The sequence below is a fragment of the Mixophyes fleayi genome, chromosome 6, assembly GCF_038048845.1.
Source record: "Mixophyes fleayi isolate aMixFle1 chromosome 6, aMixFle1.hap1, whole genome shotgun sequence".
Taxonomy (NCBI): domain Eukaryota; kingdom Metazoa; phylum Chordata; class Amphibia; order Anura; family Limnodynastidae; genus Mixophyes; species Mixophyes fleayi.
The window spans coordinates 75,783,319-75,797,857 of NC_134407.1; the positions used below are offsets into that span (position 1 = coordinate 75,783,319).

At 44.5% G+C, this 14,539-nt stretch overlaps 1 protein-coding gene across 1 annotated transcript in view; it reads left to right on the forward strand.

Annotated features, from left to right (window-relative positions):
- ABCA5 (ATP binding cassette subfamily A member 5) overlaps nt 1-14,539 on the forward strand; it is a 150,524-nt gene that overhangs the window by 11,147 nt on the left and 124,838 nt on the right. Inside the window, exon 3 of the mRNA XM_075216871.1 lies at nt 3,099-3,294. Within this exon, the coding sequence (XP_075072972.1) occupies nt 3,099-3,294 (196 nt within the window). The remainder of the gene's footprint in view (nt 1-3,098; nt 3,295-14,539) is intronic.

The window sequence follows — 14,539 nt, forward strand, 5'->3', positions numbered from 1 at the left end:
AGGCTCACCTTCGGAGATGATTATAAACCCTAGCTGATAAAGTTAACTTTATTCTAAAATATTGCCTAGTGCAGTGGAAAGTTAACATCAATGTGGGAAATTACACTAGGAATTCCCTCCCTGAAAAGAATGCGTTGCCACTTTAATTTCAGTGAATAAACAGTAGCTAAAAATGAATACATTGTTTATTAGTAAATCAGTATTCACATATTCCAAAGACACATGAAAGTAAAAGATCATTTTCAGAATGTACCTAGTTCATTGGTTACAAATTTTACAGTGTAGAACAACCGGGACCAAATCAGTCCATAAGGCTAGCTAATGCTGAAATTCCCTAAAAGGTTCATAGAATGGCAAACCAGTTTGGGTTGCTGCCTTATAGTGCTGGGGCTCGATTTCAACCAACTTGTAGGTTAATTGGCTGCTGACAAACATGGAATCTACTGTGTATGTGTTTGTGTGGAAGAGAATTTAGACATGGCAGGGACAGATGTGAGTTATTAAATATTCTCTACAGTGGTGCGTTAATATGATGGTGCTATATAAATAACTGGTAATAAATATTATGGTTCTACAGTCATGGCCAAAAGTTTTGAGTATGACACAAGTATTGGTTTTCACAAAGTTTGCTGCCTCAGTGTTTTTAGACCTGTTTGACAGATGTTGCTATGGTATGCTGAAGTAAAATTAAAAGCATTTCATAAGTGTCAAAGGCGTTTATTGGCAATTACATTAAGTTTATGCAGAGTCAATATTTGTAGTGTTGACCCTTCTTTTTGAAGACCTCTGCTATTCGCCCTAGCATGCTGTCAATCAACTTCTGAGCCAAATACTGACTGATGGTAGCCCATTCTTGCCAAAGCAATGCTTGAAGTTTGTCAGAATTTATGTGCTTTTGTTTGTCCACCTGACTCTTGAGGATTGACCACAAGTTCTCAATGGGATTAAGGTCTGGGGAGTTTCCTGGCCATGGACCCAAAATTTAGATGTTTTGATCCCAGAGCCACTTAGTTATCACTTATGGCAAGGTGCTCCATCATGCTAGACAAGGCATTGTTCGTCACCAAACTGTTCTTGGATGGTTGGGAGAAGTTGCTCTTTTGGTACCATTCTTTATTCATGGATGTGTTCTTAGGCAAAATTGTGAGTGAGCCCACTCCCTTGGCTGAGAAGCAACCCCACACATGAATGGTCTCAGGATGCTTTACTGTTGGCATGATACAGGACTGATGGTAGCACTCACCTTTTCTTCTCCGAAAAACCATTTTTTCAGATGCCCCAAACAATTGTGAAAGGGGATTCATCAGAGAAAATGACTTTACCGCAGTCCTCAGCAGTCCAATCCCTGTACCTTTTGCAGAGTATAAGTCTGTCCCTGATTTTTTTCCTGGAGAGCAGGGGCTTCTTTGCTGGCCTTCTTGACACCAGGCTGTCCTCCAAAAGTCTTCACTTCACTGTTCGTGCAGATGCACTCACACCTGCCTGCTGCCATTTCTGAGCAAGCTCTGCACTGGTGGTGCCCTCATCCCGCAGCTGAATCAACTTTAGGAGATAGTCCTGGCGCTTGCTGGGCGTTCTTGGGCCCCCCTTAAGCCTTCTTCACAACTATTGAACCTCTCTCCTTGAAGTTCTTGATGATTCGATAAATGGTTGATTTAGGTGCAATCTTACTAGCAGCAATATCCTTTACTGTGAAGCCCTTTTTGTGCAAAGCAATGATGACTGCACGTGTTTCCTTGCAGATAACCATGGTTAACAGAGGAAAAACAGTGATTTTAAGCACCACCCTCCTTTTTTTAAGCACCACCCTCCTTTTAAAGCTTCCAGTCTGTTATTCTAACTCAATCAGCATGACAGAGTGATCTCCAGTCTTGTCTTCGTCAACACTCTCACCTGTGTTAACGAGAGAATCACTGACCTGATGTCAGCTGGTACTTTTGTGGCAGGTCTGAAATGCAGTCAAAATGTTGTCTTTGGGATAAAGTTCATTGTCATGGCAAAGAGGGACTTTGAAATGAATTGCAATTCATCTGATCACTCTTCATGACATTCTGGAGTAAATGCAAATTGCCATCATAAAATCTGAGGCAGCAGACTTTGTGAAAAATAATATTTGTGTCATTCTCAAAACTTTTGGCCATGACTGTACATTTAAATCTATACATCTTACATCTTAGTCAAATTAAGCAATACCAAGACATAGTCACTATGTTTATATATTGCATTAAGTTTTATACGCTGAACATAGAATTGTGCACAGTTTCCCTGCACAATGAAGCTTACACCACGGCGGGAAATAACTATGCTTATCTTGAGGAAGGCAGTGACCCATCCACTGGTGTGCTTATGTCAGTGAGACAGGACTGCATGTGGCAGAGACAGTGTCATGATGTGAGGAGTGGACTGGCAAACGGGAGGCTACAGACTGAGAGTTAGATGGCGGGAGAAGCAGGCTGTTCAGACTGTTATACATACAGAGAGGAGGTCATTTATAGTGCGCAAAACAGCTTCGGACCTGCCATGCACATGGATTTGAGAAGGAGCAGAGGGGGTGTTGGGTGGGGTAATGGTGTTTTAAGCACAGTGCAGAGCAGGCGCATTGTTGTTCGGCAGATCAGTACCTTTTGCAAGATTACTGAAATGAGATTTATAGAGTGCACATTTTTAGGGGCTTTCCTTATGGGATAGAGGGGCGCACAACCTTTTCCAAACATTAAAACGATTGAATTGCTATCAGAATCACTGTATAATCATCTTTAGAGGTGAAACAAAGCATACAATTTAGCCTGTGGTGCCTAAATAATTCCATACAAGATTGTATTGCGTGGGAGAGAACAATGACACAGATAGAGTGCAGTTCATTAGGGAAAATAAACTAAAACAAATTCTATAATCTACATGTATAAGGGTCATATTTTGTATGGTTAATATGGGTTGTGTAGTCATTTATTTTAGTTAATAAATAAAATGCTTCCAACTGTAAGAAATAAATAATGTAAATCAAAGAAAAAGGAATAAAAACTGTTCTTTTGTATGTGCCCCTTTTTTGGTAAAGAAAAAGTGAGACTTCAGGTGATTCTATTTCTTTATTGATACAGGAAATCTTCTACCCAATAATCTGGTCGTTAATATGGCTGCTTCTAGTCTTGATCATGCCAAGCAAGCATTATGAAGGAACACCAAATGATGTACTTAGTGAGATGGAAATCCCACTACCTACTATTGGATATACCCCATCAACCAATATCACAGAGAGTATCATGACGCTAGCATCCTCACAATGTCTTGGATCAGGTAAAGATGTTTTTCTGAGTCTGGAATACTAATTCACACTATATACTATGATGTTTCTACTCACACTATACAATACCTAATGAGTGGTGGAACTGTTTGACCAACTTTTAGATGGTCAAACAGTGACCACCTGATGCAGTGACCACCTCTTCTCCCAATATACACTTGTTTTATATAGTTATTCAAAGCAGTCTAATCTATCTTTCATACATTTTTAATGTGTTCTGCAATACACAAGTGACATTAATATATGTATACACATCTGTAAATTATATGCTTATAAATGGTGCTTAGTCAGGTTACTGCAGATATTGTGTATTTGATAATGTCAATGCTCTGATATTCTATAAAAACACTTATGTATTTCACAGATACCTTACTGTATGCTGTTGATCATTAGGATACTTAGGATGCAATAAGATTCCCTATCTGTGTTCTAATAGCCTCATAAATTACATATACAAGTCATCTACATTGTTTGGTTATTCTCCAGACAACTATAATTTAGGAGTTCATGTTCCTTGGTTTCAAGGCTACAGGTTGATTTTTTCTCGTTGAAGATTTTATATTTTCACTTAACCTGAAATAAGTCATGAATCTGTAACACGGCATCTTTGTTGTGTCCACGTGACCAACTGAGTACGGTTTATGCTAAGCACATAGTACCCCCAACCCTGACATTTTGTCAGTTAATCTTGTATCTGTCCCATGAATGCAATATAGAAGACATTTATGTAATTTGTGAGATGGCAGATCATTGCCTGGGTAACTTAACAAAGACAGGCGCAATTGATGGGACATTTGGGTTGGAGCAGCTTGGAAGACAAAGCAGGTTGTCAGAAGAGAAAAAACTCTTATTTCCCATTTTTTTGCATAGGCAGATAATATTTGTCGAAACGTTCAATCCAGACCCACCAGAATACTCCTCCAACCTTACAATGTTTTTAATCTATTTATATATCTATTTATCTGTTATGTTATTTATATAGTGCCTACATATTATGCAGTGCTTTACAGAGAATATTCATGATTCACGTCTGTCCCTGCCCCATTGGAGCTTAGAGTCTAAATTCTCACGCACACCAGCCAACACATGCACTGTTGAGTCCATTACTGTCAGTGGACAATTAACCTACAAGTATGTGTTTGTACTGTGAGAGGAAACCGGAGCATCTGTGGGGATAGAGCCCTGGTTGGGATCAAACCCATGACCCCAGGACTGTGAGGCAGCATTGCTACCACTGTACCAATTGTGCTTGGAAAATAAGGTACTTATATTCTTCTGTGGTTTTAATGTCTAGCCATGGAGAACATATTTGTATTTCTGAATATGTGTTAGGTCTCATAAAATATTAGCTCGCTCACACATTTCAGCTGTTCACTCAATGGTGAGGGGTGATTGAGCATTTTAATGGTCCTCTAGAAGAGCTAGTACAGTGATATAAATAATACAAAATTTGGATTGTTGTGACTGTTGTAAATAGTGATAAGGCTGCAAGCCAAAATTACTTAATTAAAGGGCTGTAACACTGTATATGGCTAAGCATGTGCCAGCATATCGCTGAACATTCCAGGAATATTGTATATAAGCGAGTATGGTTTTGATACCCATGGTTAATAATATTTATTCACTCCTTTATGTTTGAGCTAATGGAAGAAACTTGGATAAATGACAAAACTTAGCTTTTTTTTGCTGATTAAAGAGATTCTTGCTTAATTATTTGTCCCACATTATAAGAGGAGTAGGTGTGTGAGTCTGAAAGTTACAAGAGCTAGCATATTTATAGCTACACAAGATACACAATTGGAAGGTGCCACAGATAAAATGAAAACAAAAACATGATCTGCGGTAAATATGATAAAAAACTCTCAACATTTGGAAACGGCAAATTTTCTTCTAAGAAAAATGATGAATATGGGTACACATCATCATCATCATCATCATTTATTTATATAGCGCCAGCAAATTCCGTAGCGCTTTACAATTGGGAACAAACATGAATTAGACAATACTGGGAAATACATACAGACAGAGAGGTAAGAGAACCCTACTCGAAAGCTTACAATCTATAGGACAATGGGAGTTAGAAACACAAGGGCATGTGCTACATCATATTGCACAATGGACCAGCCAGACTGCAAAGGTAAAAGTACTGAGTGGGCTATGTGTGTTGCAATGTTGGTCAGAAGGTTGTTGTAATAAAGAAATATGTTATAAAGAGATACCCATTAATAAATTCATAAAATATTGTAGATATATATACATGGTTCAGCCACAACAATAAAACCACTGACAAATGAAGTGAATAACATTGATTATCTCGTTACAATGGCACGTGAACAGCCAGTTATAAAAGTTGATTTGTTGCGAAAGGATCTTAGTCATTTTGACAAAGACCCAAGGCTTATTAATGCACATGGGGAGCGAAGGCTCGCCCTTCTAGTGCAATACCACAGAAGACCTACTATAGCACAAATTTGTAGAGTAAAAATGTTTTAAATTGCATTGTCTTGTTAATACAGATGATGTGAAATCTATATCTCAATTGTGTACATGTCAGGCGCACGTCCACTCATTGCCAGGGATGGACGCCTTCTTCTGCCACACAGCTGCGTACCATTGCCTAGCAACGGCATGCTCCTCTCCTTTCTGGACCACGCTCAGCGGGCGCATGCGCAGTATGCTCATGTCTTCGTTACTAAGCAATGATATGCTCTCCTTCTTCCATTTGTGGCGGTCAGCTGTTCTGCCGCTGATTCACACTGCCACCAATTAGATTCACCTTTTCACTATATTAAGGAGGTTCTGGCACATTAGGGTACCAGAGTATCAAGGTCCACTTATCCTCCAGCACTCCTGTCTGCTTCTTTCCATCCTGACTGACCTTCCGGCTCCTGACCTGGCTATACCTGACCTTGCTTTTAGATTCTCCTTTGTCGTGTGTAGACCTCCTGTCTTGACCTTCGGCTTCCTGACTTCGCTATTGCCTATTTACCTATTAGCTCGCATGGCCTGACCTCGGATTGCACGGCCATGTTTGTTCACCCTCTACTTCACTGGTGGCTAACTAGGAGGGCCGTGACCTCCTCGTCTTCTGCAGCAAACTCCAAACACCCTTGCGGGGTTCCCTGACGAAGACCAGGCTCCACATAGTAGTGCAAATATCAGCAAGTAGGCCTCCGTTCCTGCAAACCTCGGACAGTACAGCTCTCAGCAGGACAATGTGTGAACTGCGGCTCTCCCACTTCAGTCAGATAGAGACAATGTCACATAGAAATACTTGCAGGCTTATTCCTCATTTTGGTGTCTTACAATGGACAATGCAATTGTACTAACACAATAGATTAACCGCAGACTGTTAATGTAGTCCAGCCAGACCGTTGAACAGTTAAGGTATAATTCTTGATGCATTTCTTTACTGAAACTTGTGGTTTCTACAGTGGGGTAAACACAAAGCACAGCACTTTTAAAAATGCTAGGACCTATCTGATTGGAACTCAGAAACATATGCATATATTGGAACTTGTTAACCCCTTATCTGCTTTGAAACATTCTACAGATTTAAAACTGATACATAAATTATATATATTGCTACAAAGGGAGTGGTTTGCCATAGGCTTCTAAAAGAGGAATTACGTATTTAGCTGTCAGTCTGCAGAGAAAGGCTGCAAACAGAGTTACACATTTATACAGTAGTGCACCTAAATTAAAGAGATACAGGTGGAGGATGTGTGTGACAAAAATTATAGTAAAATACCTTACATGGTTTGAAATTGTTTGTAGCTCTTTCCACAGATAACAGCAGGCTGACAGGGTGGTTCTGCACTAATACTAATCAAAATGGAACACCTGCAGGTAACTTCTTTTTAAAGGCAAGGTGGGAGTGTCATCTGTACATCAAGCTAGGTGTCAGACGCCGTCTCTGCACTGACACTTGGCACAGCAGACGGACGCCTGCACCTTCTCAGCAACCACGTCCTGTTGCCTAGCAGCGGGGCACTTTCTCTGCTCACCTGTCTGCAGCCAGCATGTCTGACCACCAAAATCTCCCTAATGCAATCAGGATGTACCTTAGGGTATATAAAGCAGCCTCTGACACATGTCTTGTGCCAGACTATTGGTTCACTCCTGCTCCAGCGTTTCCTGAACTTCTGATCCAGTGTGTTCTTCGGTTCTGACTCTGCTTCCTGTGACTACTCTCCTGTGTTTCGTTTTGGTACCTCGATGCCTGGCTGGTTTGACTATTTGTCTTGACCTGACCTCTCTGGATTCTCCCTGTGTACTGCACCGCTCGGTTGGCTCTGACCTGGATTGCCTGACTACGCCTGTCTACTACTGTCGCTACACCGGTGACTGTCTTGGAGAACCGCGACCTGCGTACCCTCTGCAGCTAAGCCAAAACCCCCTTGCGGGGGTCCCTGGTGAATACATGGTGGTACATTAGACTCCGCACCTCCCTGTTCAGTTGCGACAATACCGGTTAACGGCCATCTCTGCAATTCCGTGACACTAGGGCTGTGGGAGGAGTGTAAAGTATTTAAACATGTCTGTTTTCATTATGCGGTGTGACCGATGCCAGACAGTGGCCGGTGTCTAAGGAGCTGGTCTCTGTTACTTTAGTGTTTAGGGTCATAAGAAAAGTGGTTGAAACTTTATGTTATGTTTTTTTTTGCAATCCTGATAATAAAAAGCAAAGTAAAAGCAAGAAGGTCTTCCTGTGTGCATCACCTGATATGTGCCCATGTTACAAGTGGTGTCAGAAGTGCGAATACTCACGGAAGCATTTCCAACCCACGTAGACATTAATATGGAGCCCTCGTGAATGAGGCCACTACACAGCAAGAGCTACGAGTTGCAGAGGCACAGGAGGAAAACACTAGGCTCTTATGGGAAGAGTTAGTTCAGTTGAGGCATGACAGAAATGTACCACCTGGTCTGTCTCTGCAGAAAATGTCACCAGCTGATGAAATAGACGCGTATCTGGTGTCCATTGAGAGAGCTGCAAAATGGGCAAGTTGGACTACTGAAGTTTGGGCTGAGAGGCTGGTGCCCTATCTAACTGGCGAGGCTCAGCGAACTTATATGGATCTGGATGATGACTGGGACTCTGCTCTGTGATTAACATCCGAGATGTTGCCTCGTATATGGGTTTTGGCGCCAGGCCGATCCCAGCGCTATCTGAGTAGTGCTATGACAAAGACAAACTGGACAGAGCACAATTGGCTGAGCTATCCAAAATGAAAAAAACATGACTGTAGCCAGAGGAGAAATCTTCTATTCGGATTATTTAAGTTTTGGCGATAGATCACTGCTTTGGAGGGCTGGACAACGGTCTGCAATTATAGGTGCTGCACTCGGACCCACCGACTTACAAAGATCCTGTCACAGTGGTAGAGAGGTTTTGTGCTTTAAAGCAAATGACCGGTTCCGGGCAGAGTGCCCAAAACTACCGGAACCCATGGACTGTTCTGTTGCGCATGTTGGGCCTGCTTATCCAAGCTGTTATGCTATGAGTCCCACATAAGAAAGTCCTTGTTTGTTTCGGGTGACTGTGCTTATCAATCAAAATCTTGTCCTAGTTTTGTTTGACTCTTGAAGTGAGCTCTGCCTTGCTCAAAAATATTACTATTAGGGTGCCCAAGGTGAAGGTCCTGTACATACATTGGACAGCTGAGGAATATGAGAGAACACTTCTGCCAGTCACACTTAAAAACTAGTTATGGTGGTGAGTGCCATAATGCCTAAACTACCCTATCCAATTATCCTGGGACAAGATTTCCCACAGTTTAAAGAGGTTCTCAATGAGCAAGTCCGGCCGGATATGCCGGCAACTGATAAAATGGGAGGAAGCCCAGTCTTAAAGGAGCTTCCTTAGAAACCACTACATCTGGACCTCGATCTTTGGGAATGGCCAAACCAGAATGCTATCCTTGGGGTCATGGCAGGAGTTCCACAAAAGTGCCCCCATGCAGGGAAGCATGGACAGTCCAAAGCAGCATTGGCTGGTGACATCGTGGATGAGCCCTCCCCGTCTCTTGGTGAGGATACAGACTGGTCTGCAATACCAATTGTCACAGAGGAGGTATCAGCACCTGCAAGTATTGGCACAACTACACAGAGAGGCGCGGAGTCTAACACGCCGCCGGTATTCACCAGGGACCCCCACAAGGAGGTTTGGGCTTCGCGGCGATGACGTGCAGGTCGCGGCCCTCCCAGGTAGCTACTTGTGAGATAACGGAGATATTCGTGGTCGTACAGGCAGGGTCAGGAACCAAGCAGGCAGATAAGGTACCGAATCAGGAGACGAAGAGGAGTCAGCAGGCCAAGGTCAAACCGGAGAATACAGTGCAGGACAAAAGGGAGATCCAAAAGCGAGGTCAGAGGAAGCCTGGTCAGTAACAGGAGTAGTCAGGCAAATAGTAGATATAGATATATATGGAGCTGGAACCCTAATGGTGTCAGAGAAGAGTATATAAAGGAAGTGGCCAGCCCTCATTGGTGGGCAGTGGGTCAGCGGTCAGACGCGCTGACCGCCGACAGGATGTCCAGCAGTGCGTCCCCGTTGCTTGGCAACGGGGCGCTCAGCAGGAAGCAGACGCCCAACCCCGCCTAACGAGGAGGCGCAGGGACAGCGTCTGATAGTACCCCTTCCTCACAATTGGGGGAAACATCAGGTACTGAGCGTCGCTTAAGGAAGGCGGCTAACAGTCTTGGGGCATGCAAATCTTCTTTAAAAACCCAAGATCTCTCTTCCAGGCTGAAGCCCCTCCAGTGTACCAGGGACTGAAAACGACCTCGGAATTTGCGTTCAGCAAGGACTTGACTAACCTCATATTCATCGCCCATAGTAGTTGGAATGGCTTGAGGAACAGAAGTGGTATGAACGAATTTGTTGAGTACCAGAGGTTTAAGGAGGGAAATATGGAAGGTGTTATGGCTCTTCAGCCCAGGAGGGAGTTGGAGTCTAACAGTAACTGGATTAATTACTTGAGTCACCGAGAAAGGTCCAATAAAACGAGGTGCCAGTTTCATGGAGTGGACCCGTAATTTCAGATTCCGAGTGGACAACCACACTTTGTCCCACACCTGGAGAGCCGGCACAAATCTTCTATGGTGATCAGCGGAAGACTTATAATGACGTCTGGATTTGAGGAGGTTCTGCTTAGTGGAAACCCATAGTTTAGCCATATCTTGAGTCATAGCATGGGCGGCAGGAACCGTGGGGGGCGGGGAAGAGAACGTGGGAAGAATAGGATGGGTCCCATACACAGTGAAGAAGGGGGAATATCCAGAAGAAGAATGAGTATGATTGTTGTGGGCAAATTCGGCCCAAGGCAGCAGAAGACTCCAATTGGACTGGTTGTGTGAGGAAAAGCAGCGTAGAAAGGACTCCAGGTCTTGATTTACCCGCTCCATCTGGCCGTTGGTTTGTGGGTGATACCAGAGGAGAATTTAAGGCCAATACCTAGATCCTTGCAAAAAGCTCTCCAAAAGCGAGAAATGAACTGGATGCCACGGTCAGAGATTATTTCCAGAGGACAACCGTGGAGATGAAAGATCTCTTTAATAAAGATTTGTGCTAATTTGGATGCAGATGGAAGACCTTTTAGAGGAACGAAATGGGCCATCTTGGAAAATCTGTCCACTGTGACCCAAATGGTGTTGAAGCCACTGCTGGGTGGCAAATCAGTGATGAAGTCCATCGAGATGCTAGACCATGGATGATCAGGAATAGGAAGAGGTTGTACCAGTCCTGCAGAAAGTTGCCTTGGTACTTTATTCTGGGCAGAAGTAGTGCACGAGGCTACAAACTCCCGAACATCTGTACGGACAGTTGGCCACCAATAATGCCGAGATAGCAGCGAGAGAGTCTTCTCTGTACCAGCATGAACAGCGATCTTTGAGGCATGTGCCCAACAAAGCGCCTTCAGGCGTAGGTGTGGTTCCAGAAAGGAACAACCGACAGGAGGTGTACGAGTGATGGCCACAATACATGAAGGCTCTAAGACCGGTGGAGGTTCAACAGTAGGTGGAGTGTCGGAGATATCAAACGAACGAGAAAGAGCATCAGCCTTGGAATTCAGAGAACTAGCACGGTAGGTGAGTATTAGATCGAACCAAGCAAAAAATGAGGACCATCTGGCTTGACGGGGATTTAGGCAGCGGGCATCCCGAAAGTAGATGAAGTTTTTGTGATCGGTAAAGACAGTAACCGGGTAGCGAGCACCCTCCAGAAGATGACACCATTCCTCAAGCGCAGACTTCACTGCGAGTAACTCTTTATCTCCAATGCCGTAGTTAGACTCAGAGGAAGAGAACCTCCTAGAGAAGAAGCCGCAGGGTAACAGTCTCCCTGAAATAGACTCTTGTGACAGAACTGCCCCGACACCCACTGCAGAAGCATCAACTTCGACTAGGAATGGTTTGATCAGGCTGAGCAAGCACAGAGGCAGACGAGAAGGCTTTCTTGAGGACTTCAAAGGCGAAGACAGCCTCCGGAGACCAAACCTGAGGATTAGCCGATTTTCTGGTCAGAGCGGTAATGGGCGCGATAATGGAGGAAAATTGTGGTATGAACTGCTGGTAATAGTTGGCGAAGCCAATAAATCTCTGGATAGCTTTCAGTCCCATAGGTGTAGGCCACATGAGGATTGCAGATAACTTCACAGGATCCATCTGCAGACCGGCTCCCGACACAATGTAGCCCAGGAAGGGAATCTGTGGCATCTCAAAAACACATTTCTCGAGCTTGCAGAAAAGCTTATTGGCTCGTAAGCGAGATAGGACCTCTCTTACATGACCACGATGGCTGGCCAAATCTGATGAGAAGATTAAGATGTCGTCTAGGTAAGCTACTACAGAGATGTAGAGGAGGTCTTGAAAAATTTCATTAATAAAAGACTGGAAAACAGCAGGGGTGTTGCACAATCCGAAGGGCATCACTAAATACTCTAAATGACCCTCTTTAGTACAGAAAGCGGTCTTCCACTCGTCTCCTGAGCGTATACGAATAAGATTATATGCCCCCCGTAGGTCTAGTTTAGTAAAGATCTTTGATCCAGCGATCCTATAAAAAAGTTCAGAGATGAGTGGCAACGGGTATCTGTTTTTGACGGTGATGGCATTCAATCGCCGGTAGTCAATACAAGACCGTAAGGAGCCATCTTTCTTTTTAACAGAGAAAAATCCTGCTCCCGCGGGACAAGTAGACTTCCTGATAAATCCACGCTGAAGATTCTCAGATATATAAGTAACCATAGCAGAGTTCTCAGGAAGAGATAATGGGTAGATTCTGCCTTTAGGGAGCGGTTTATCGGGTAGTAATTCAATGGAACAATCCCAGGGGCGATGAGGGGGTAGAGTCTCGGCAGCGGCCTTGCAGAACACATCCTGATAGGAGAGATATGAGGATGGTAGTTCAATCTGAGGAGATGTCAGACGACAAGGGAGAGAGGACTGGCCGGGTCTCAGGCCAGACAGACAGAACTTGAAACATTGTGAGCCCCAAGCGGTAACCATCGCACGATTCCAATCAAATTGGGGTGAGTGAAGCTGGAGCCAAGGTAATCCTAGAATGACTGTATTAACAGAACGAGGAAGAACCAGGAACTCGATGACTTCAGAATGTAGCACCCCTACCGTCAGTCGAATAGGTGAGCAGATATGGGAAACCGAACCGTTAGAGATCCGATTCCCATCCACCGCGGTGAGAAATAACGGCTGAGGCAATTTTAATATAGATAATTTGAGTTGCGATGCCAGAGTGGCGGAGATGAAATTCCCGGCAGAGTCGGAATCCACAAAGGCTAAGGTCTCGAAGGGGCCGACAGGAGTATCCAAGGAAATGGGCATGAGGCAATCAGTGCCAGAAGCAGAGTAGGGAGTAGTAACTCCAACTCCTAAGTCGGCCTCCCTGCCACCGACTAGGAGGGGGCGTTTCCCGGTCTTTTGGTACAAGAAGATATAACATGACCAGGATCCCTGCAATATAAGCAAAGGTTTTGCTTGAAGCGTCGCTGACGTTCCTCAGGGGACAGCCGAGACCGGCTGATTTGCATTGGTTCCTCCAAAGGTACTGGGTTCTGGAACAGGGGAGCAAGGCGATTAGAGGTCCGTCTGGTGGCAGAACGTTCCTGAGTACGCTCACGGAAGCGTAGATCTATGCGATTGCATAGGGAGATCAGGGAATCCAGATCTGTAGGAAGTTCCCAAGAGGTTAACTCATCTTTGACTCGGTCTGCCAGTCCTTGCCAAAATGTTGCCACCAAAGCTTCATTGTTCCAACTGAGCTCAGAGGACAAGGTGCGAAATTGAATTGCGTACTGACCGACTGTCAGAGATCCCTGGAGGAGGTTTAAAAGGTTGGAGGCAGCAAAGGATATGCGACCAGGCTCATCAAACACCTTTCGGAAGGCCTCGATAAAGGTAGAGGCGTTAGACAGTATCCGGTCATTCAGTTCCCACAGGGGAGAGGCCCAGGCTAGAGTTTGTCCGGATAATAAGGATATAATGAAAGCCACTTTTATGCGCTCCGAGGGAAAGGATGCTGGATTACACTCGAAGTGGATGAGGCACTGATTTAAAAATCCTCTGCATTTTTTGGGCTCTCCATCAAACTTATCTGTCGGGGAAAGTCTCAATGAGGCGGAGGACGCCACAGCAGGAGAAGATGAGGTTGCTGCAACAGCCGAGGTCGTCACGGGAATGTTCTGAGCTGATGTCACAGATGCCTAAAGGGACTCGAGATGTGCAGCGACCCCTTGAATACATTGAAGCAACTGCGCCTGCTCGGACTCCTGTTTTTCAACTCTGTGAGCCAGGTGGAGTAGAAGGTCTTGAGCAGAAGGTTCGTTAGGTGTTTCGGTTGACATGGCCAGAGCAAGCTGTCACAGAGGAGGTATCAGCACCTGCAAGTATTGGCACAACTACACAGAGAGTCTAACACGCCGCCGGTATTCACCAGGGACCCTCGCAAGGAGGTTTGGGCTTTGCGGCGATGACGTGCAGGTCGCGGCCCTCTCGGGTAGCTACTTGCGAGATGACGGAGATATTCGTGGTCATACAGGCAGGGTCAGGAACCAAGCGGGCAGATAAGGCACCGAATCAGGAGACGAAGAGGAGTCAGCAGGCCGAGGTCAAACCAGAGAATACAGTGCAGGACAAAAGGGAGATCCAAAAGCGAGGTCAGAGGAATCCGGGTCAGAAACAGGAGTAGTCAGGCAAATAGTAGATATATATATATAT